The sequence below is a fragment of the Orcinus orca genome, chromosome 3 (genome assembly GCF_937001465.1).
Source record: "Orcinus orca chromosome 3, mOrcOrc1.1, whole genome shotgun sequence".
Lineage (NCBI taxonomy): Eukaryota > Metazoa > Chordata > Mammalia > Artiodactyla > Delphinidae > Orcinus > Orcinus orca.
In genome coordinates, this window is record NC_064561.1 from 5,952,844 (window position 1) to 5,976,977 (window position 24,134).

Below are 24,134 nucleotides of genomic sequence, written 5' to 3' on the forward strand. Positions count from 1 at the left end.
TCTAACTCAGGCAAGATGGTTCTTTGGGGCACGAGTCCACCACCTTCTCGGTTTGCTGGCTTTCCGAATAAAGTCGCTATTCCTTGTCCCAACAACTCGTCTCTCGACTTACTGGCCTGTCATGTGGCGAGTAGTATGAGCTTGGACTCAGTCACAAGGACTGAATGGGTCAGTAATTGTACAATGCTTAGAATGGTGCCTGGTACATAGTATGGGGTCAGAAATCATAAGCCATTATTATCAGTAATGGTGAACCCACAAGGGATCCAATGGTTGCCACTTGCAGCCTGGCTTTGTGCCAAACTCCCAGGTCTGAAGTTGGTAGAACCTACCTGCACCCTGGGATGGTGTCCCCCACCCCCAGGTGCAGGATGGTCTTCACCCACCTCTCCCGTACACACATCCTCTTCAGAACTCTAGGCAGAAGTGCATGCTTTCCAAAGCTGCTGACCTCCTGGGGCCTCCTGCTACCCCGCCACGCGAGCCTTGCCCGGCCCTGCCAAGGGCAGCGTCTCCTTACTGCCAGAACCTGCCAAGGGACAGACTTAACCCAAAATAACTTTATTGTTGTCTCTGCTCCCAATAGAAAAGCATCCTCAGAACCCTAGCCCAGCTCCCCGTGGGAGTGAACATGGCTGCATGTCAGCAACTCTGGCTGGGGCCCCGTGGGCCCTTCTGCTGGGAGGGACGAGCCCTAGGCCCATCCTAGCCACCCGTTCCCATGTCCCGCCAACCCCCAGGGCTGAGCCCCCGTGCAGTGCAGAAGTTTAAGCCTGAGACTGACCAGATACAGTGAAACCCAGGGCCCTCCTTGACCCTGGCTGTTGAAGTGGAGGGGGCACGCCACAGCAGCTGCCTGCTGTCTCCAGGAAACACCGAATGGTGGGGTCCCTCGGATAGAGGCTGGGCTTGCTTGAGGTCACAGGATAGCATTTCGCTCTTCCTGAGTTTTGGGGTTCCACCTGGTCGGCCACTGCCGCCGGGGATTGATCTCTCCCAGCTCTAGTATTTCCCGCCTCTGGAGAGGAGGACCGCATAGGGACCCTGGGGCCCATTGACGCCAGGGCTTGTCAAGGGTCTCCCGGGGGGGGCAGGGGTGTAGCAAACAGAGTGACATCCTGTGGAAGGAGGCGGGGGGGTGGGGGTGGTGTCCAGGTGGTGAGTCTGGGAAGCGGGCTGCAGGAGGGGCCTGGGGCCAGGTGTGAGGCGTGGGTGCCTCTGGACTACAGCAGCTGCAGCTGCACCTTTAGCCGCAAGGCCCGGCCTGCCGGCCAACCCTCAGGCTGGGTGCCCCAGGCCCCAGCCACGCTCACCACCTCCAGCTGGTAGGTTCCTGGCCCCGGCCTCCGACGCCCCAGCTGCAGGGAGCTGAGGCCGCGGAGGTGATGCATGCGGAAGAAACCTTGCTCGTTGCCACGGGCAATGATGTAGCGGACGCGGCCCCCCAGACCCTCCAGCGCCGGCCGCAGCTCTAGGATGTGCTCGGCCCGGCTCAGGCGGGAGAGGTTCAGGCCCAGGGTCAGCGGAGCCTCCGAATCAAGGCTGGCCAGGCTCGCCTGGGGAGAAAGACCAGGTGGATGATGGCAGGGGCTGGGAGAAATCAGAATGCGGTGGGTAGGGGGCCAAGAGGAGAATTTTAGGCAATCTCTAAAATGGAGGAAAACACAGACCACTCCCTGCCCTTGACTCCTGTCTAGCACTCCCCACCCATAAGGCCAATGGTCAGCTTGGGCTATAGTAGAGGATAGAGGTGGAGGCTGGTTCCCAGGTGGAAAGGAAACTTTTTCACAGGTTGACTCCAGACCCCTTGTTTCAACTGAGGGGCCTTAGTTCGATCCCTGCCAGCCTGGTGGGAGGAAATGGAGAATTTTCCCTCAGATACCCAGACTGGGAGGCAGTCAGATGGCATCTGGCCCCAAAGCACCTAAGGTCACTCAAAGGTGGTCTGGGGTGGCTGGAATTATGACCAAGGGCCCTGCAGCACGAGTCAGCCCCAGACACAGCGAGAGAAACACAAGATCCTGCTGGGCCATACAAAGGAGCTGCCCAGTAGCTATCCGGTTCCTGGAGGCTGGCTGCACTTCCTGCATCTGTGCTGAGACCCCCCCCCCCCCCCCCGCTGTGTGCAGATGACAAACCCCTCTTTATCTGAGCTCCTCAGAATGCTTCCTGATCCTGGCAGCCGGACAGGGCCCTGAATAAGCCAGCAAACCTCAAAGGCAGGCTGACGGGGGCTGGGTGATGTATCCAATCCCACAGGAGATTATCTGTGCTTTCTTCTCCTTTGCTCTGGGCAGAGCTGTTTGTTCTGCCTAATTTACATGCTGATGGGGTGTTTTGCTGTTGCAGGAAAGTGAAAACTATTCTTGTTTCCCAGCCCTTCACCAGGACTGTTGCTCAGACGTGTGCTCTTACTGACACCTGCTGGCAATCCGTGGGTATTGCAGGCAAAGCCACAGGACCCTGCCTGCCTTTGCCCAGATCTGCTTGTGTCCATGCCAGGAGCCCTGACAACCTCTCCACTCACTCTTACTGAGTAGCAAGGGCTGGTGACACAGTGGCAAACCTGACAGACACTGGGCCCTATACCTGTGATGCTTACAAAAATAACGGTAACAATGGGAATAATATGTACACACTCTTTTTCCCAGAAAGGGGAAACAACTAGAAGGAAAAGGAAAGCAAAGGAACATTCATATTTAGATAATCTAATATCAAGAGCCCCTCAGACTCAGCATTCCTTTCCCACTTCTGCCTGCATTTTTTCCCCATAGTATTTATCATGTATCATACTTACCGTGTGTTACAAAATATGATGTGTTTTACATATTTCTTATCTGTTTCTCTATTAGAATATCAGTCCTATGGAGACAGGGACTTTTTTTTTATTGTGTGTTTTATGTGTTGTTCACTGTTGCTCCATTTTCTTGTTTGTTCGCTATGAGTCCAGCACAGAGTAGGTGTTCAGTAAAGTCAATGGAGTGAAGGAGTTTGGTTCCAGATGTGGGTAGTGGCTGCTGTGCTCAGTGATTTTTTTTTTCTTGAAATAACAGAAAGTAATGACCTCAGAAGGTGGTGGCTGCAGAGGGGCCCGGGATGACTGCCATCCTGCTCTGCCAGGTTTTAGTTCTGTAACTTGGGCATGTGACCTAACCTCTCTGAGCGTCAGATTCCCCATCTGTAAAATGAGGATGATAGTGGTACCTACACCTCCCAGGGCTGTTGTAAACATTGAGAGGTTGTGAATGAATGCAGAATGCTTGGAGCAGCACATGTACCCAGCAGGTGCTTAATAAATGGTTAGCTTTCATATTCTTTGGGGCATAGTGGCAAGACCAGGCAGCAGTGGCCTCAAGGACTTTTCAGCTGTAGGACAAGCAAGCTGAATTTGTGACAAAACTGCCCTCCCTGCACAACCTGGTGGGGTCAGGGTCATAGCTGGAGTGGCCCCAGGGGACAGAGGGACTAAACCACAGGGCTGCTCTGCTGTTCTTGAGAGCATGGCGGGTGGGGTGGGGGAGAGACAAGGAGGGCTCAGGAGGCCTGAGCATAGCTCCAGGAGCATTGTGGGTGCAGGAAAGAGGTGCAGAGGGTCTGAAGAAAGGGGATGATGGAAGTGGTTAAGCTAGCTGCTCTGAGCGCTATTGGTGCTAAATCCAGAGGGGCTCTGAGGGAGGGCTCTGCCAGCCAGGAGGTGACAGGTGACAAGTTCCAGGGTGCAGGCAGGGTTGGGGGGCCCAAGGCATTTTTCTTGCATTGAAGCTCCATGGAAGGGATCCACGGGAAGCACCACACCCAGGGCCTGTGTGGGAGGTGCCTGACTTCTCATCTGGAGCAAGGTGGGGTGCTTGGGGGCCTGTGTCCCCCAGAGAGCCCCCAAGGGGAATCCTCAGGCTGAGGAACTACACGAAGACCCAGAAAGGCACCATGACTTAGGGGACAAGCTGTGACATGGAGCCTGCTCCTCTTACCCCTGGCCGGTTCCCTGGCTGTCCCTGCCACTCACTGTGCCCCATGCCCAGTGCATTCCCCATGGCACCTGATAGTCCCCACGGGGGCTGCGCCGTGGCCGGTCACGAGGGGGCTGGCTGTTGATCTTGCATTCATAGCAGGCTTCAGGTGAGAGCAGCTCCTCATCTGGGGCATCCTGAGGTCCAGGGCTGAAGCCCAGGCCAGAGACACAGTGCCTGAGCCAGGACAGGGGTGGGAAAGTGTTCAGGGCAGGCTGATGGGACCTCTCCTACCATCCTCCCACCCCCTACACTCCATTTGGAGCCACTCTGCCCGTGGGGGCAACTACGAGTGTACCAAGGTGCCAGTGCGGATTTGCATGTGCCTACACGTGTGTGTGTGCATCCCTTGGCTTTCCTGGGTGTAGGTGTGAACCTGCATGCGTGCAGGGGTGTAGGATATACCTGAGTGTACCCAGGGGCGTATGCGTGTAGAGCCTGCGTGCACCCTGGATGCTGACGTGTGCTTGCACGCGTGTGCACATTGGGATATGTGAATGAGGGTGCCCGGGCATGTTGGCACAGGTGTGAGCCTCACACACACTCACATGTATTACAGGGAGGCGTGCATCCTGCACTAAGCACATACAGGACAATTACTCCACGTGGGGTGTGAGCTTGTGTCTGCACAGGTACAGCTGCCACGGGGCCTCTGCACCCATTTCTCTTTTTTGTTTTGTTTTTGTTTTTGTTGGTTTCTGTTTTGGCCATGCAGTGTGTGTAGCATGTGGGATCTTAGTTCCCCAACCAGGATCAAACCCACGGCCCCTGCAGTGGGAGCGCAGAGTCTTAACCACTGGACCACCGGGGAAGTCCCCTGCATCCATTTCTCCATGCACACGTATGTACGTGAACGTGTGCACAGGCCCGTGTGTGTGTGTGTGTGTGTGTGTGTGTGTGTGTGTGCGTGCGCGCACTCCCAGGGTTCGGGTGTCTGTGTCCACCCCGCTCAAGCCCCTCACCCTTGCCCAGCCCGGAAGTAGCCTCGGGGGCAGCCGCACAGGAAGCCACCGGGGGTGTTGGCACAGCTGTAGCTACAGGGGCCGCCCCGCCCCGCACACTCATCCACGTCCTGGCAGCCCCCGAGGGCCTGGTTGAAGTCAAAGCCGGAGGGGCAGACGCAGCGGAAGCCGCCCAGCATGTTGTGGCAGGAGGCGCTGCCGCAGGCCGCGGGTGACAGGACACACTCGTTCTTGTCTGTAGAGGGGGAGGGGGAGGACGGGGGGAGGGGCAGGGGACAGCCTTCGCATCTCCAGATCCCTCCACATGCCTCCCTCCCACGCCCACGTGGCAACTCTGGTTCCTCCTTCAGAGCCCAAGGCCAACGTCAAAACCTCCATCAAGCTCCCGGTGAGCCTCTGGACTAGGTCTGCTGTCCCCTACACTCCTTTATCCGCCCCCCAGCACCCCCCGCCATCCTGTAATTCTGCTTTAAAGCATTGCTCAAAACTTCCCAGGAATGTTAAACGGTGGGATGGTCTAGAACAAGGTTTCCCCACCTCGGCACTATCCTCGTTAGGGGCCGTTTCATTCTCTGTGATGGCGGCCGTCCTGCACACCGCAGGGTGTTGAGCAGCATCCCTGGTGTCCACCCACTAAATTCCAGGAGCACCCAGTGCCCAGTTGTGACCATCAAAAATATCTCCAAGAGGGCTTCCCTGGTGGCGCAGTGGTTGAGAGTCCGCCTGCCGATGCAGGGGACACGGGTTCGTGCCCCGATCCGGGAGGATCCCACATGCCGCGGAGCGGCTGGGCCAGTGAGCCATGGCCGCTGAGCCTGCACGTCTGGAGCCTGTGCTCCGCAACGGGAGAGGCCACAACAGTGAGAGGCCCGCGTACCACAAAGAAAAAAGAAAAAAAAATATCTCCAAGACACTTCAAAACGGTGCCCAGTTGAGAACCACTGGCCTAATTACCCCTGTCTCCCCCGGAAGACTGGACAATGGGAGGGCAGGGATGGAGTCTGATCTCAGCTCACTTCTGTATCCATGGGTCCTGGGCAAACCATCGCCGAAGGAATGAATGAGTAACTAATGTGGAGCAGGCTGAGAAAGAGGGCTTGGCAGCAGAGGCAATGGTCTGCGGGGTCCCCAGGGGACAAATACTGAGGGACAGAGGAAAAGACAGAGAACTTAGCTGAGGACCCACCAGGAGGGGCAGGAGGACGAGCGGGAGAGAAGGCAGTGCCGAGGCAGTGGGAGGGAGGGGAAAGCCGAGTCACAGAGGCTGTGGGTGGAGAGTCCAGGAGGGGCAGGCAGTGGTGCCCAGAGCAGAGGAGGTGGAAGGCGAAATCTGAGGAAAGGTGATGGAGAGGATGCAGGAGAGTGGTCCCTACATGGGTACGGAGTGAGAGCCCGACTGCAGAGGAGGAACAAAGAGAGGTGGTGAGGACGAGGCTGTCATTGGGAGGCCCCGGAGCAGCAAACAGAAGGGTGCAGTGGGCAAGGTCGGAGGGAAGGCAGAAGGCTAGTTCCCCAAACCAAGGGCGTCTGCAACAGCTATGACAAAAGATGCAGCATGCATGCACCCACTTCCGTTGCCACATCCATGGCAGACGTCACTAATCAATCCCAGCACTCCTTTCCCAGTGATCACAGATACTATCTCAGAATCTCCACTGAGCCCTCCAGACCATCACTCCCTAAGAAACGGCCACCACTTTGCCAGGCTGACTCTGCAGACCCTTAACTCCCCAGCCTGCCCAGCAGCAGGGAACTAACTACCTTCCAGACCAGGCCATCGGCCTTGAGGTACTTGTGCTTACCACAACATCCTGCCATGGGGGTGGTTCCCAGTTGCCCACTTTGGACAGATTCTGGTGGGGGGTCGGCTTCCTCCCAGCCCCCACTACTCACCCACACACTGGCCCCACTGGGAGTGTGGGGTGAAGCCCTGGGGGCAGCCACAGCGGTAACCCCCCAGCTCGTTCTGGCAGCCGTGCTGGCAGCGATGAGGCCCGTCACATTCATCCACATCTGTGAGATGTCGAGAGGACAGAAGGCTTGCCAGGCAGCCCTCAGGACCACCCCCAAGGCCTAGACCCCACCCAAAGCCCGGTTCTACCTTTGCAGCCATGGCCTGAGCTGTCCAGGGTGAAGCCTTGATAGCACTCACAGCTGAAGCTTCCTGGGGCATTGTGGCAGTGTCCACGGGTGCCACACGGGCCAGGCTGGGCCAAGCACTCGTCATTGTCTGCAGAGGACATAGAACGGGCAGGGCCACCTGCTGGTTAGGGGGTTCATGTCAGGCACCACGATACCAGGCCTACCACCTGATCAACCGTTCCAGGCAAATCTTTTACATATACACACACACACACACACACACACACACATTTTTTGGCTGCACCATGCAGCTTGTGGGATCTTAGTTCCCAGACCAGGGATCGAACACACAGCCCCGGCATTGGAAGTGAGGAGTCTCAACCACTGGACAGCCAGGGAAGTCCCCCAGGCAAATCTTAACCTCTCTGGGCCTCAGTTTCCCTCTCTGTGAAAGGAGATCCATAACAGTTCCCACTTCACAGAACTGTCACAAACACTTAAGAGCACGCACATATAGGACTTTGAATCTCATCTCTACCACCTCAGTGCTGTGTGACGTAGGGCAACCGACTTACCCTCTCTGTGCCTCAGTTTTGTCAGCTGTAGCATGGAGATGATAATATCTACCTCATTGTGTTTTGTGAGCATTAAATTAACCTAATCACATGAAGCACTGGGACAGTGCTCAACCTAAGAGTAAAAGATTAACAAAACCCCTTGTCCTTCTCTGTGGGAAAATGACCCGGGGTAACTGTTGCACTCTGTCCTCATGGAAACCTGACAATTGTGGGATGTCAGCCAGAGTTATGGATTGAATGTGTGTGTCCCCCCTGCCCCACCCCCAATGCCACCACTGCCAAATTCCCAAAACCCTAACCCCCAGAGTGATGGTATGAGGAGGCGAGACCTTTGGGAGGTGATTAGGGTTAGAAGAGGTCATGAGGGTGGGGCCCTCCTGATGGGATTGGTGCCCTTATAAGAAGAGACATCAAAGAGCTTTACTCTTGTTCTCTCCCTACCACATGAGGACACAGGAGGAAGGTGGCCGTATGCAAGCCAGGAAGAGGCCCTCATCAGAACCTGACCCTGTTAGCATGTTAATCTTGGACCTAGAGCCTCCAGACTGTGAGCAATGTCCGTTTTTTAAGCCACCCAGTCTATGATATTTTGTCATGGCAGCCTGAGCTAAGACAGGCCTGGTTATCAGGCAACATTGCTATGGTGGCCATGGTCCATGGTGGTAAATTGCATTGGGATTGGGGTCATGGAGAATGAACCCTACATTTCTAGGGGGAACCCTAATTTAGGCTTCCTTGACTATGGAGATTTTTTTTTAAGTTTTAAAATTTTATTTTATTGAAGTCTAGTTGATTTACAATGTTGTGTTAGTTTCTGGTGTACAGCAAAGTGATTCAGTTATACATAAATATATTCTTTTCCATTATGGTTTATTGAGTGATATTGAATATATCAATACTTCACTACGCTATACAGTAGGACCTTGTTGTTTATCCATTCTACATATAATAGTTTGTATCTGCTAGTCCCAAACTCCCACTCCATCCCTCCCCTCCCCCTTGGCAACCACAGGTCTGTTCTCTATGTCTGTGAATTCATTTCTGTTTTGTAAATAAGTTCATTTGTGTTCTATTTTAGAGTCCACATATAAATGATATCATATGGTATTTGTCTGACTTACTTCACTTAGTATGATAATCTCTTGGTCCATCCATGTTGCTGCAAATAGCATTATTTCATACTTTTTTATGACTGAGTAGTATTCCACTGTATATATACCACATCTTCTTCTTCTTTTTTTTTTTTTATGGTATGCGGGCCTCTCACTGTTGTGGCCTTTCCCGTTGTGGAGCACAGGCTCCGGACGCGCAGGCTCAGCGGCCATGGCTCACGGGCCCAGCCGCTCTGCGGCATGTGGGATCCTCCCGGACCGGGGCACGAACCCGTGTCCCCTGCATCGGCAGGCGGACTCTCAACCACTGCACCACCAGGGAAGCCCACATCTTCTTTATTGAGTATGGAGATTCTTGACACCAGGCACAGCCCTGCGGGAACCTGGAATCTCTCTTGGGTACAAGAGGCATTGGGACATGGGGCTTCTAAGCCCCTGTGTGCACACGCATACAGCTGCACACACACAAATGCCATAGTAAGTGTGCTCACCTTAAGAAGGAGGGAAAATAACTTGACTGTACAGAAAAAGGAGAAATGCCAGTCATTTCGTGGCTAGGAATGCTCACTCCTCCCACAGATATGCACACGGCTCACTCCTTCACCTCCTTCAAATCTTTCCCCTTTCAGCGAGGCTTGCCATTATTCCTGCAGCCCACCTAGCAATTCCACTTCTGGGTGTATTTATCCAAAGAAAATGAAAACACTAACTTGAAAAGGTATCTGCACCCCTATGTTCACTGCAGCATTATTCAGAATAGCCAAGACCTGGGAACAATCTAAGTACCCAAACATGGACGAATAAAGAAAATGTGTTATATACGTACAGTGGAATATTATTCAGCTATAAAAAAGAAGGCGATCCTGCCACTTGTGATAACATGGTTGGACCTTGTGGGTATTTTGCTAAGAGGAAATCAGTCAGACAGAGAAAGACAAATGCCGTGTGATCCCACTTATATGTGGAATCTAAAAGCAAAACAAGAAAGCCAAGCTCACGGATACAGAGAACAGACTTGTGGTTGCCAGAGGAGGGTCTGGGAGGTGATTGCAAGGGAAGAAGGTGGTCAAAGGTACAAACTTCCAGTTATAAAATAAATAAGTCATGGGATGTAATGTACAGCATGGTGACTGTGGTTAATAATACTGCATTGAGGGCTTCCCTGGTGGCGCAGTGGTTAAGAATCCGCCTGCCAATGCAGGGGACACTGGGTTCGAGCCCTGGTCTGGGAAGACCCCACATGCCACGGAGCAACTAAGCCCGTGCACCACAACCACTGAGCCTGAGCTCTAGAGCCCAGGAGCCACAACTACTGAGCCCGCATGCCACAACTACTGAAGCTGGCGCGCCTAGAGCCTGTGCTCCACAAAAGAGAAGCCACCACAGTGAGAAGCCTGTGCACCGCAACAACGAGTAGCCCCTGCTCGCTGCAACTAGAGAAAGCCTGTGCACAGCAATGAAGACCCAATACAGCCATAAATAAATAAATAAATAATACTGCATTGAATGAGATAATGCCATTTGCAGCAATATGGATGGACCTAGAGATTATCATACTAAGCAAAGTAAGTCAGAGAATGACAGATATTATATGATATCACTTATATGTGGAATCTAAAAAGATGATACAAATGAACTTATTTACAAAACAGAAATAGACTCACAGACTTAGAAAACTAATTTATGGTTACCAAAGGGGAAAGGTGAGGGGGAGGGATGAATTAGGAGTTTGGGATTAACATATACACACACAAAAATAGATAATCAATGAAGACCTACTGTATAGCACAGGGAACTCCACTCAATATTCTGTAATAACCCTATATGGGAAAAGAATCTGAAAAAGAATAAGTATGTGTCTATGTATTCCTGATTCACTTTGCTGTACACCTGAAACTAACACAACATTGTAAATCAACTATACCCCAATATAAAATAAAAATTAAATTAAAAAATCTGTTAATGAAAAAAAAATAATACTGTACTGTATGTTTCAAAGTTGCTAAGAGAGTATATATTAAGTGTTCTCATCACAAGAAAAAAATTTTGTAACTATGTGATGATGGATGTTAACTAGACTTACTGTGGTGATCACTTCGCAATATACATAAATATCGAGTCATTATGTTGTACACCTAAAAGTAATATGTTACATGTCAATTATATCTCACTTAAAAAATAGAATTATATTGTAGCCCTCCTGATTGCCTTCCCCTGCTTTCTACTTTTTCTTTCTTTCATGTCCCACATCACCTTCTAACACGCTACAGTGGTAAGCTGTTATGTTTGTTTCTAGTCATTGCCTGGCAGAAGGGATGGTTCATGAGGCAGCAAGCTTGACCCTTGTGTTCAATTGCTGTGCCCTCAGGGTCTAGAACAGGACGAGGCAAACTGCTTCCGTAAAGGGCCAGGTAGGAAATATTTTTTACTCTGTTGCAATTACTTGGCTCTGCTGTTGTAGCAAATGCAGCCACAGACAATACGTAAATGAATGGGCATGGCTGTGTGCCAATAAAACTTTATTGACAAAAGCAAGCAGGGGGCCGGGCTTGACCTGGGGGCTGGAGTCTGCTGAGCTCTGGTCTAGAGCACTGCCTGGTAGGTGTTGGCTGAGTGGATTCGTGGGAGCCTGAAAGAAGCCACCCGTGTCTAGGTTCAGCCCTTGGGGGAGGTCTGGTTCTCCCAGGTCACAAGACACTAAGAAGTGACAGTTGGATTGCGTGACCCCCTTGGCTTTTGGGGGCACCCTGGGGAGGCCCTCTGCAGAGAGACTCGGCAGGTCAAGGGTGAGGGTAGGTGTCCTGGGCCAAGGTCAGAGAGACTCCTGAGGGTGGTCTCCCAGGTCCCTAAGGCAAGGAAGGAGACTGACGTCCCAGTTGCCACCAGGACGTAAGCAGCGACAGAGCAAGGGCTTTGTTCTAATCACCCCTGTGTCCCTGATGTCTGGCACACACTGTGCATTTGCCACTTATTTGGTGAAGGCTGGGGCCAAGCACCAGCTGCGAGGGCCGAAGGGGACTCACCAAAGCAGGCCTGGTGGCGCTGGGTGAAGCCAGGGGGACAGCGGCAGGTGAAGGCACCGATGGTGTTGACGCAGAAGAACTGGCAGTTGTGCTGCCTGGAGGAGCACTCATCCACGTCTGCAGCACACAGGGTCCCAGCGGGCTCAGGGCAGGGCCCGCCGGGACTTGGGGCTTCCCAGGGGAGACACCCTGGAGACGGCACCCGACCCCATGCAGTGGGAGGGTGTGAGATGCCCCTGTGGGGGACAGGGACAGAGCCCCATGGTGCATTGGTGGGGAGAGAGGGACGTCACCTCTGCAGATCCTGCCATTCTCCTCCAGCAGGTAGCCTCGGGGGCAGGCGCACAGGAAGCTGCCCTTGGTGTTTTTGCAGAGGAAGGGACATGGCGTGGGGACCTGGCTGCACTCGTCCACATCTAGAGGGGACGCAGCACTCAGGAGGGTCAGTCAGACATTCCTGGGGGCTCAGGGACTGGGGTCCCCACCCCCACCCTGCTGAGGCCTCCTTCCCGGACCCCAGCTATTCAGAATCTGTGGGCTTACACAAGGAACTGTTTTTTGTTTGTTTGTTTGTTTTCTGTAAAAAGCCAGAGAGTAAATATATTTGGCTTGGTGGACCAGACAGTCTCAATCCCAGCCACTCAACCCTGCCTCTGTAGCAGGAAAACAGCCACAGAGGGTAAGGAAACAAATAGGCGTGGCCGTGTGCCAATAAAACTTTATTAACAAAAATAAGCGGAGGGCTGGATTCAGCCCTTGGGCAGGAATTTGCCGACCCTGACTTAGATGAACACCTGCTGCACAACGTGACTGAAAAACTTAGGATGCACCAGATAACAGGAGGAAAGTGGTCCACATGGGCTGGGGGTGGAGGGAAGAAACAAGGATGCTTTGCCTCTGGTCTCGGTTTTCTCACGGGGGTGTATGCCAGGCGCTGCACGGAGAGGCTCACGGGGTGGGGCAGGGGGCTCACCCACGCAGGCTGTGGCAGTGGTGTCAGGCGCGTACCCAGACCGGCAGTGGCAGCGGAAGGAGCCAAGGTTATTGATGCACTCGCCATGGGGGCACAGGTGAGCGAGCACGCGGCACTCATCCACGTCTGAGGACAAGCAGGGCTCGGCTGGGGCCGTCCCCCCTGGGTCACCAGGGCATGCCGCCTCCCTTGGGCCCACCAGCCCTCTCCCGGGAGGCAAGGCCAGCCTCTGCTTCCCCTCCCGGCACCCCAGAGCTGGCGGCCTGGCCCCTGTGGACCCCACCCTGAGGCGAATGAAACTCCTTCCGCTGGACGCTGAGAATCCCCGTGGTGGGGACACACCCACACCACAGCCTCATCAGCGACACCTTCTCAGGGCACCCCGTCCACATACATGGAAGCAGAGATGGACGCACAAGCATTGCACGCCAGTCATGCGCTCACTAATGAGCCTGCACACACAGAACAAAGGACACACGCACACACGCTGGCTCACACACCTGCTCCCCTATCCCACCCAAGTTCACGCACACACGCAGAGCGACCAACAGGCTCTGGTTCACGCTGGTCCACACACCTGCCAGCACAGAGATGCACACACTGGCTCACGTACTCTAACACTGGCTGGAGCACAGACACACAATCATGAACAGATCGCCACCCACCTCGGCCGTCGGCGGTGTAGCCCGAGCCGTGGGGGCACAGCTCCTTGTGGGCGGCAGTGCTGGGCAGGGGACAGAGCTCGCAGTGGGGGCCCCAGCCGCGGCCACCCCCGCAACAGCACTCGGCCCTGGTGACCGCCTCGCCGCCACTGGACTGAGCCTGGCACGTGGCCTGCAGCACCTCGGAGAAGCAGGGCCCTTGCCGGGTGTCTGGAAAGAACGGGTGGGGATGGTGGGTGGGAGGAACGAGCTGTCTGGGTGCCCCTTCCCCGTGGCGTCCAGCGGTGTTGAGAGTCTACACGTGGGCTCCCAGCATCTCCGATGCATCTGTGCCCGTGCACGGGGTGGCATCTTGCAAGCTGTGACTGCTCAGTGCTGTTAAATGCCCTCTCGGGGCTGGGGCTGGGCTGTGGCGGAAGCTGCAGACCCCAAACCAGAGAGGTACCCCTGGGCTGCAGAGGATGGCTTCCTGAGGTCAGAGGGCAGCATCCCTCTGGCCGCAGAGAGAACAAGGGACAACGTGGAGGCAAAAGGTGGTGGCGTCCAGGAGAGACAGTAGGGACAGAGCGAGGGGTAACATCCAGGGAAGTGGGGAGGAGGCCGTTGGGTTACTCCAGGAGGCTGGCTTGGGGGTCTGGGTGGGAGGTAGGGCATCGCTGAGACGAGGCTTGGGGAGCAAAGATGCTGAGCTGAACCTGGGGTGCATGGGGGATGGGGGTGTCCAGGAGACAGCTGGATACACACGCTTGATCTGAAGCTGCGGGGTGGAGACTGTGCTCGGGGTCGGGGGAGAGTAAAAAGGGAGAAGAGTGGCAAGGACTGTGGGGACAGGGACAGAGAAGTCTCCGGGACAGACGGTACCACTGGGTCACCCTCCAGGTTTAGCCCTTAGGAAGTGGTGAACCTGGGGAGGGCCGGTTCCTGGGTGTGATGATGGACAGGGCAGGGGGGAGATGCTCTAATCTTCCAGGGGGTTTGACTGAAGGGACAAAGGGAAGCTGGGGGCGTGCGGTGGACACGTGTGTCTGGATTGGCTCAGTGACCCCCTCGGTGGCCCTGGCCCCGTCCCCGCCTTGGGGAGCTCCCAGGTGGCGGTGCCACATGCTGGGTGGCTATGTCCCCCGTACCTGGGTCTGGCCACACTCACCGTGGCACTCAGTGAAGTCAGGGCTGGGCTGGAAGCCCTCGTCACAATCACAGCGGAAGCTGCCTGCAGTGTTGACGCAGCGGCCATTGGCACAGAGGCTGGGCTGGGCATGGCATTCATCGTCATCTGAGGCGGGAGGGATGCGGCAGGCCGGGGGGGAGGCCAGAGTCCCTCGAGCTGGCCTCCACCTCCAGGGTCAAAGTCTGCCCACCCACACCCTCTGGCTTTGAACTCTCCCATCCGTCGGGGGCAGGGAGACCCTGCATGCCTGAAGCCCTCCTGTACCTGTGCAGCCCTCCCCAGAGCCCAGCTGGGGCCGCATGCCCGGGGGGCAGATGCAGGTGAAGGTGCCGATGAGGTTCTTGCACATCATGCCCCGGGTGTGGCAGTCCTGCTTGCCGTCTGCACACTCGTCCACATCTGCGGGCAACCCCAGACCAATGGCGGTGAAGACCAGACACACCATGGACCAGCTCCGGGATGTGAGGACCTGGACCCCACCCCCCAGTGGCCTCGGTGGGCCAGAGTGAGGTCCTTGAAGCACTGCCAGGCGCCCGTTCCTCCCCCGACCGTCCCAGACCTCCTGGGAAGCCAAGGGGGGCGGTCACAACTGCCCCCAGCACCCCCATTCCTTGCTTACATCAGGGTCTGTGAATCTGTCTGGCCTGCACTGTGGTCCCTGGAACACTGACTCTGAAATAGCCCTTGAGGGACCAAGTCACAGGCCAGGGTTTCTACCCTCGACACTGGACATTTGGGACTAGAAAATTCTTTGTGGTGGGAGCCTCTTCTGCACACCGTAGGATATTGAATAGCACCCTTGGCCACTCGATGCCTGTAGCACCCACCCACCCACCCAACTGTGACAATAAAAAATGTCTCCAGACATTGCCACATGTCCCTGGGTCAGGGGCACAATTGCTGTCCCCACTGTGCTAGCCCACTCAGAGCATGTCCAGCCGCAACTGGAGACGCCTCGAAAGCCACACTCACTGTTCTGTTAGATTGGGGAGCCAAGGAGATGCGAGCACCCCCTTTCATAACTATAAAAGCAGAACCACTGCTCACAAAAGAGCACCCATTGCACCCTCACTCGCCTCAGCTCTCCCCTCACTTTATCACTTATCGCTCATTCCCACCCTTGGAGGCAGAGGTCTTATGTCTCCATTTTCTCTCGGGACCGAGGCACGGGGAGCCCCAGGGCCCTACCCATAGCCCGCCTGCCCATACGGGTCGTACCTCGGCACATGGCCCCATCCTCTCGCAGGGCATAGCCAGACGGGCAGGTACACACATAGGAACCCTCAGTGTTGTGGCAGCGGAAGGCGCAGAGCAGGGGATTCAGGGAGCACTCGTCAATGTCTGGGGAGGTCAGTGGAGGTGCCGGCTGGGTGGGGTCTGCCTGCAGGACCCCCTGTCCCTCTCTCAGGCCAGCCCCCCTCACCCCTATCACACAGCCCAGGTCTGGGCAGGCAGGGTCGTACCCTCACAGGTCATCATGGGACCAGGCTCAAAGCCATCAGCACAGGCACATTCGAAGCCTCCAATGATATTGGTGCAGGTGCCTTCCCCGCAGGGGTGTCCGACAGAGCACTCGTCTGTGTCTGGGGTGGGGGTAAGGGGGTGGTCAGAGCCTGCAGAGGGCTCCCACCCTTGACATGATCCTGTCTGCCTCCTGCTGACTTCCTACAGAGTGGATAGGGCCAGATCTGCTGCACCTTTAGGCTGGACGGGGGCTTCCCTGGTGGCGCAGTGGTTGAGAGTCTGCCTGCCGATGCAGGGGACGCGGGTTCGTGCCCCGGTCCGGGAGGATCCCACATGCCGCGGAGCGGCTGGGCCTGTGAGCCATGGCTGCTGGGCCTGCGCGTCCGGAGCCTGTGCTCCGCAACGGGAGAGGCCACAACAGTGAGAGGCCCGCGTACCGCAAAAAAAAAAAAAAAAAAAAAAAAATGCGTAATAGACTGGACGCAGGGCAGGCATGCAGTATGTGTTCAATGAATAAATGAATAAGTGAATGAGTAAATGAGTGAGTGAATGAATGAGTGAAGAGCAAGTAAATGAATGAAAAGTGTGCGAATGCGTGAATGAATAAGTAAATGAATAAATGAATGAGTGAATAAACAGCAAGCAGCACGAGTGGGTGGGGGAGAGTGACAGTGGCTGAGCAGCAGGGTGCTGCCTTGGGTGGTGTCTGCCCTCCCTGGCTCCTTCCTTCCCTGGGAAGCAGGCTGGGGCGTGCTGGTCACTCACCCACGCAGCTGACACCTGTGAAGTCCAGGCTGTAGCCAAAAGGACACTCGCAGCGGAAAGAGCCATCAGTGTTGACACAAAGGCCGTTAGCACAGACGCCAGGGTTCTCCGCACACTCGTTCACGTCTGCAGGTAGCGGAGGTTGCAGGCACGGCATCTGTCATGCCCTGGCCACACTCAGGGTCTCTTCCTTCCCTCCAGGGGGGTGGGGTCCAGGGTTACCCATGGGACGAGGAGGGAGCCTGAGACTTGGGAACCAGGGTAGAGCCCAGACAGGGCTGGGCGGGAAAAGAGGAGACTGCGGTGGCCCAGGGGGGCTCTTAGCACGTGGGCGAGGGGCTCACCTTCCCGAGAATCATCTGGGCCTGGGACTGCCCCGTGGCCAAAGGGGCACAGCTCCTGAAAGGCGGCTGGACACCGAGAGGGGAAGGGAGGTGAGGGCCTGGGGCCACGTGCAGCCCCCAGGATGCCCCTGTGTGTAGGGAAGGCTGAAGGAGAGCAGATGGGGGCAGGCAGGCAGGGTCAGGGGAGACTGGACGGGGGTGGGCGCTCACCACTGCCCTCCTGAGGACACAGCTCGCAGGGGTCATTCCAGCCCTCGCCGGGCCTCTGGCTGCAACAGCACCGGGTCTTGGTGGTGTTGAAAGCTTTGGGCACCGAGCACTTTCCAGCCTCGAAATGGGTGAAGCAGAAACTCTGCCGTGTGTCTGTGGGGTGATTCCCCAGAGAAAAGCTAGGAGGGCTAGCCACCCCCCAGTCCTCATGAATAGGGTGGTCCTGACCCTACCAGCGACCAATCAGAACGCTCCAGAATCACTCCATGGTGATTGGTTCAGGGACGGACATGTGACCCACACTGGGCCAGTGAGGGTCAGTCCTGGGGTTTTTGCTGAAAATCTGAGAATCCCTTCCAGCAACACCCCACATTCACATCTGTGGGGGTCATCTCAGGCTGGGAGAATGGTCAAACCTAGCCATGTTATTCTTGGATCAGAACTCCTTTCCTGGAGAGGCAAAGTGACTCATTCCAGAAAGCCAGAGGACCCAGATTTCAGACTCCAAATCCTCATTACTGACTCCCAGTCCTTAGCCCTGGAACACTACCGGCCTGAGATGTCCTTACAGATAGGCTGGGGTTTGGTTCACCACTGGCCCCCATAACAACAAATACTTGTTGAGTTGCCCTGCCCTCTGCCTTGCTGCCCTAACCTGGGAGAGAAGAGGCCAGCTCAGCCTGGGTGAGGCTAGCCCACACTGGACCAGGCTCCTGGAGATACATACAAGAAACTGCAGCCCCCTTTCTGGGTGACCCAGCTCTTCCTCACCCCACCTCCCACCTCTTCCCTAACCCTGTGTGCTCCCTGGCCCCAGACTCACCAAAGCAACGGTGCCCGTTGTCAGATAGGACAAAGCCAGGCGAACAGAGGCACTGGAAGCTCCCGGGGCTGTTGGTACAGGTGCCAAAGAGGCAGAGGTTGGGCTCTTCCAAGCATTCGTTGATGTCTGGAGGGGCAGGGACATGAGGTGGGTGGGGTGCAGCAGGCCCTCCACTGGGGTGGGCGGCCTCGGCTGCTGGGAGGGGCAGATGGAGTGGGGGGCCCAGGCAGGGAGGGTCCAGGGACTGACGCAGGGTGGGGTCCCCAGGGCTCAGGATTAGCGGAAGCACCAGGTGGGCAGTGTGTGTGTGGGGGGTCTTTCCTAGAAGGTGTCTCCAGGGTAGGGGTCATGGTCTGGAAAAGTCCATCTTTAGAGAGTAAATTTATACAGAGCTAACTAAGTAAGACTAGATAAAATTAGCCTACAGTAGAAGAAGTTAGCTTGCGTTGTACTAGGCTAGCCCATCTGCTAAGGCCAGGTTGGCCCACATTAGCCCAGACTGTACAAGCCTAGTCCAAGTGGATGAGTGGACCAGAGGTGTTCAGGCCAGACTGGTCCTTGACCACCACTCATCAAGCGAGACGTTCCACGTCTGGTGCAGTGAGACCCACACCCATGCCCATTTTATAGGATTCACGAGGAAGCCTGAGGGCCCCAGAGAGAGAGCGCCCTGAGCCAAGAGAGCATCCTAACAACAATAACAGTATATGGAGCTGTATGGGGTGCTGTGCTAACTGCATCTCTTCACTCACCACCACCCCAGCTGGCATTCCCATTTTACAGATGGGGGAAGAACAGAGGCCCGGAGGTACCTCCCTGGCTCCAGAGCTGGGAGGTGAGGCCAGACACTCACCGACACAGTGGTCACTCTGAACCTGGAAGCCGGGGGGACAGATGCAGCGGAAGGAGCCCTCAAGGTTCTGGCAAGTGCCTGGCAGGCAGGTTCCCGCGAGGCTGAGACACTCGTTGGCGTCTGGGGAGAGGAGGAGGAGGGGTCCCAGCAACAGCTGGTGGCAGGGGCTTGCCTGGGGCTAGGACCGGCACCTATGGTCACTGCATGATGGCCAAGGCCCCCAGACAAGCCTTTCTGGATCCAGAGGAAGGGCTGATACTCAGGAAAACAGGGACATCTGGAGAAGAATATTCTCGGTCTTGATGGGGGTTATAGGTGGAGCCAGGGGAAGGGGAAGCAAAGTTCCTAATCTCAAGCCACTCACACACCCCTTTCATGGTTTTCATGGCATCCATTCAACACCTCTATTATACCATACTTCATAAAACTTAGAGCTTCAAGACAGCCTCACCCTAAATCATAAACCCTGTGAAAACATGGGTGTGATGTGCTGGTTTTATACCTTAAAATAAATGCATGCTTATGAAATGGAACCATGCTCACTTGGAAGTACCAACTGAAGGTAAACTTAGAGTAGGGGCAGGCTGAGATGGCTTCCAGCACCATGGTGAGACTCACCTATGCAGTTCTTCCCATCACTTGTGAGCTCAAAGCCATCCTGGCAGAGGCAGTGGAAGGAGCCTGCTGTGTTGAGGCACTGGCCAAATCGGCACACCTGCCCCACGATGGTGGTGCATTCATCCATGTCTGCAGATGGAAGATGGGCCACTGGGGTCACCCACATAGCCTAGGGCTCTGAGCCTCCCTTGCTCTTCTGTTCACAGAGTTGAGTTGATGGCAATGACTTCAATTTACTGATCACTTATATACCAGCTGTATATTAACCCTCCAACTATCCTATAAAGCAGACACCAATATTCTCTAATATGAGCATCTTAAGGGTATGAATTTACCTGTACATACTACCTTAGCTGCATCCCACCAATTTTGTTGTGTTTTCGTTTTCATTTAATTCAAAATGTTTTCTAATTTTCTTTATGATTTGTTCCTTTTTCTATGGATTCATTGGGAGTGTATTATTTAACTTCCAAACATTTGGGGATTTTCTGGATATCTTTCTGTGACTGATTTCTAGTTTAATTCACTTACATTCCAAGGACCTATCTTGTGTAACCTCAATTTTTAAAATTTTGTTGTTTACCTTATGGCCCAGAATATGGTCTTTCCTGGTGAAGGTCCATGTGCACCTGAGAAGAATGTATGTTCTGGGATGTTCTATAAATATCACTCAGGTCTAGGTGGTTCACATGATTGTTCAGGTGTTCTATATTCTTACCGATCTTCTACTCGTTCCCTCTATTATTGAGGAAGGAGTGTTAAAGCCTCTAACTGTAATTATGAATTTGTCTGTTTCTTTTTCAGTTCTATCAATGTTTACTTCACGTGTTTTGAAGCTCTATTGCTAGCTGCATATGCATTTATGATTGTTATGTCTTCTCAGAGAAATGACCCTTTAATCAATATATATTGACTCTCTCTATTTCTGGTAATATTCCTTGTTCAGAAGTCAATCTGGGGGCTTCCCTGGTGGTGCAGTGGTTGAGAATCCACCTGCCAATGCAGGGGACACAGGTTCGAGCCCTGGTCCGGGAAGATCCCACATGCCACGGAGCAACTAAGCCCGTAGGCCACAACTAATGAGCCTGCGCTTTAGAGCCCGCGAGCCACAACTGCTGACCCTGCATGCCACAACTACTGAAGCCCACGCGCCTAGAGCCTATGCTCCGTGACAAGAGAAGCCACCGCAATGAGAAGCCCACACACCGCAACGAAGAGTAGCCCCGGCTCGCTGCAACTAAAATAAAAGCCCACAAGCAGCAACGAAGACCCAACACAGCCATAAATAAATAAACAAAAAATTAAATAAATTTATAAAAAAAAAGAAGTCAATTTGGCCTGATATTAAGATAGGTAGGTACTACTATTAATTTTCTTTTTACAGAGAAGGAAACGGAAGCACAGAAAGGTAAACGACTTGCCTAGGGTCACACAGCTGGCAGATGGCAAAGCTGGGATTTGAACTCACACCACCTGACCTTGGAATCCACTTTCAACCACTGCACTGAACTGCCAGCATCACACCACCCACGTCTTGTCTTCACTGTTCACTTTTCTCTCTGTACTGTCCATCTCCTTCTTATCGACCTGAGTGTAAGCTCTAGTGAAGGACCCTTGGTACTTGACAACTGAAGGGGTTTGGAGAACTTTACAGTTAACTAGTTTTCAATCCCCTGAGGTTGTTTTCCTGAAGGTATCCCTGGGGCGAGATCCTGTATTTCAGAGGGGTGTCCTCAAGCCAAGGACCCACTTTTCAGTGGGGGTGCACTGAGGCTTGCCCACCAGCCTGGGCAGCTCACCCACGCAATGTCCGTTGTGTGTCGCCACAAAGCCAGGGAAGCAGAGGCAGCTGTAGGAGCCGACGATATTCTTGCAGGTCCCATTTCCGCATGGCTGCTGGTCACACTCGTCGACGTCTGCCAGAGCAAAGCCCCTGATCCCCGCCCAGCTCACCCAGGGCATCGGGCAGCTTGGGCAGTGAGGGCCTGGCTGGACCCAGCCCCCCTCTCCTGTACTTCACCCTGCCCAGGTGGATGGGAAGTGATGGCTGGGAAATATCCCTGTTTATCACTTCCATTCTATAGATGGGAAAACTGAGGTGCAGGGAGGTGAATAAGTCATTTACCCAAGGTCTTAGGTGCCAGGGCTCACAGCTGTGAGTCTGTGAATCAGGATGGGCAGAAGCACCACCCCCACCCCAGGGGAGGTGTAGACCCATGGCCCCTCGCCCTTGGCAGCCTGGCCTAAGAGGAAGGAGCAGAGGGGGCTCTCACCCATGCACAGGGTCTGGTCTGCTGAAGCCCGGAAGCCACGGTGACACCGGCACATGTAGCTATCAGCTGTGTCCACACAGTCGCCATGGCTACAGACGTTTGGGATCTCCCGACACTCATTCCGTCCTGAGGGAGGGCAGGGAGTGTGGTGCCCCGCAGAGTCCCCACCCCACAGTGTGTTGCGAGCCATCACACGTGGCAGTGGGAGAGCCCGACCGCCTACCCATTCTAGCTGCTGTCCCAGGGGAAATGCTTCACCTCCCATTTCACCCTCACGACTCCCGTTAACAGATGCTCTCAGCACCCCCACCCCAAAGTACAGCCAAGGAGGGAATTCCCGGGCAGTCCACAGCTTATAACTCCACGCTTCCACTGCAGTGGGGCACGGGTTCGATCCCTGGTCAGGGAACTAAGATCCTGCAAGCCGTGCGGCACAGCCACCCCGCCGCCCCCCCCCAAAAAAAAGTACAGCCAAGGAACAAAGCCCGGACAGAGCCGTGCCCTACCCAAGTCACAGCGGGAGGCAGAGTCTGGCTTTGTCCTACACCCCACTCCCTCACCTCCCTACTGAGGTCCCCACTTACCCACACAAGCACCCCCTGGCGACAGCTTGTACCCTCGGGCGCACTTGCAGCGGTAGCTGCCGGGGATGTTGATGCAGTTGGCATTCTGCTGGCAGGGGCTCTCCCCGCTGGCACACTCGTCCACATCTGGGGAGTACAGCCAGCGGGGTGGGGTTGAAAGAGACGCTTCCCTGCAGAATCAAACCCTAAACCCAGCCCTCCCCCCCCCACTTCAGAGCAGGTGGTCCCTCCAGAAGCACATTGAGCAGGGTGATGTGGGATGGAGCCCCTCAGAAAGGCGTTAGCCCCATACACAGAGGGGGAAACTGAGGCTCACGGGGTTTAAGAGACTTGCCCAGAGAGCACAGGCTGGGAGGGGGGACCAGCATCCCACCCGGGGCTGGGGAGGCAGGGGGGCGGCACCTTCGCAGACCAGCAGCACCCTGTTGTAGCTGAAGCCCGTGGGGCACTCGCAGCGGAAGCTCCCAATCTGGTTGATGCAGACGCCACTGGCACAGATGGCAGGGATCTCCCCACACTCGTCGATGTCTGGGGAGGGCGCCAGCCGTCAGGAGCAGCTCAGCTCCCGGCAACGTCTGGGGACCCTGACCTAAGAGATCATGCAGTCTAGGAGAAGATGTGTCCCCCAACCAGCACACACTTGAAAAATCCTGCAGTGGCCAAACTATATCTGCTCGCACCGCAAAGAAATCAGGATGTGGGAGGGAAGGCAGGGGGAGAAAGCCTCTTTCTCAACAAAAATGCACATTTGCTGTGACCCAGCAAGCCTGCTTTGTGGGGTCTCCGGGAACGAGGCAGTCCCGTGTGTGAGCAGGAAGCTGCACGGGAGGACCTGTGGTGACGTTTAGCGAGAAACTGGAAACATCACCGGAGGAATGGATGACAAAATGTGGTCCCTCCCTACGAGGGAATACGATTCATCCTGAAAAAGGGGTGAAACACTGACACTCACTACAACGTGGAAGAACCTTGAAAACATGATGCTCAGTGAGAGAAGCCAGTCCCCAAAGGACAAATACCGTACGATTCCATTTATATGAAACGTCCAGAACAGGCAAATCCAAAGAGATGGAAAACGGAATAGTGGTTGCCAGGGGTTGGGGGAAGGCAGAACAGGGAATGGCTGCTCATGGGGACAGGGTTTCTTTTTGTGTGATGAAATGTTCAAACTTCAATTGAAGTGATGGGGCACAACTCTGTGAATATACGAAAACCCACTGAACTGTGCGCTTTTGATGGGTGAAATGAATTATATCTCAATAAAGCTGCTGTTTATATAAAAGAACCTGGAATCTGCCTATGTGTCCATCCATGGGGGACTGACTTATGACCTGGGATGTGTCCATGTATGGAATACTACAAAGCAGGGCAAAGAGGGAGGCAGTGCTGCGTGTAGTAACCTGGCTGGTTCTTCACGACTCTTTGCTGGGTGAGAAAAATAAGTTGCAGACAAGACATAAGAAAGCACAGAATTTATGTCCAACTCCCCAGAAAACAATGCCATACATTTTCAAAGGCGGATCTCTATGTGTGTTTAAATGCATGAAGAAAGAACTAGAAAGAGGGCTTCCCTGGTGGCGCAGTGGTTGAGAGTCCGCCTGCCGATGCAGGGGACGCGGGTTCGTGCCCC

General features: G+C 54.7%; 1 protein-coding gene across 1 annotated transcript in view; it reads right to left on the reverse strand.

Moving 5' to 3' along the window:
• Window positions 1-557: 557 nt before the first annotated feature.
• FBN3 (fibrillin 3) overlaps window positions 558-24,134 on the reverse strand; it is a 60,952-nt gene continuing 37,375 nt past the window's right edge. Inside the window, exons 41-63 of the mRNA XM_004277668.3 lie at window positions 22,907-23,032; window positions 22,505-22,630; window positions 21,921-22,046; window positions 21,447-21,563; window positions 19,648-19,776; window positions 19,030-19,149; window positions 18,177-18,302; window positions 17,354-17,506; window positions 17,144-17,209; window positions 16,800-16,925; window positions 16,034-16,153; window positions 15,789-15,911; window positions 14,835-14,969; window positions 14,550-14,675; window positions 13,406-13,612; window positions 12,741-12,866; window positions 12,061-12,183; window positions 11,768-11,884; window positions 7,074-7,202; window positions 6,866-6,985; window positions 4,973-5,207; window positions 4,040-4,187; window positions 558-1,556 (exon numbers count right to left, since the gene is read on the reverse strand). Coding sequence (XP_004277716.3) covers window positions 1,224-1,556; window positions 4,040-4,187; window positions 4,973-5,207; window positions 6,866-6,985; window positions 7,074-7,202; window positions 11,768-11,884; window positions 12,061-12,183; window positions 12,741-12,866; window positions 13,406-13,612; window positions 14,550-14,675; window positions 14,835-14,969; window positions 15,789-15,911; window positions 16,034-16,153; window positions 16,800-16,925; window positions 17,144-17,209; window positions 17,354-17,506; window positions 18,177-18,302; window positions 19,030-19,149; window positions 19,648-19,776; window positions 21,447-21,563; window positions 21,921-22,046; window positions 22,505-22,630; window positions 22,907-23,032 — 3,257 coding nt within the window. The 3' untranslated portion in view covers window positions 558-1,223. The remainder of the gene's footprint in view (window positions 1,557-4,039; window positions 4,188-4,972; window positions 5,208-6,865; window positions 6,986-7,073; window positions 7,203-11,767; window positions 11,885-12,060; window positions 12,184-12,740; window positions 12,867-13,405; window positions 13,613-14,549; window positions 14,676-14,834; window positions 14,970-15,788; window positions 15,912-16,033; window positions 16,154-16,799; window positions 16,926-17,143; window positions 17,210-17,353; window positions 17,507-18,176; window positions 18,303-19,029; window positions 19,150-19,647; window positions 19,777-21,446; window positions 21,564-21,920; window positions 22,047-22,504; window positions 22,631-22,906; window positions 23,033-24,134) is intronic.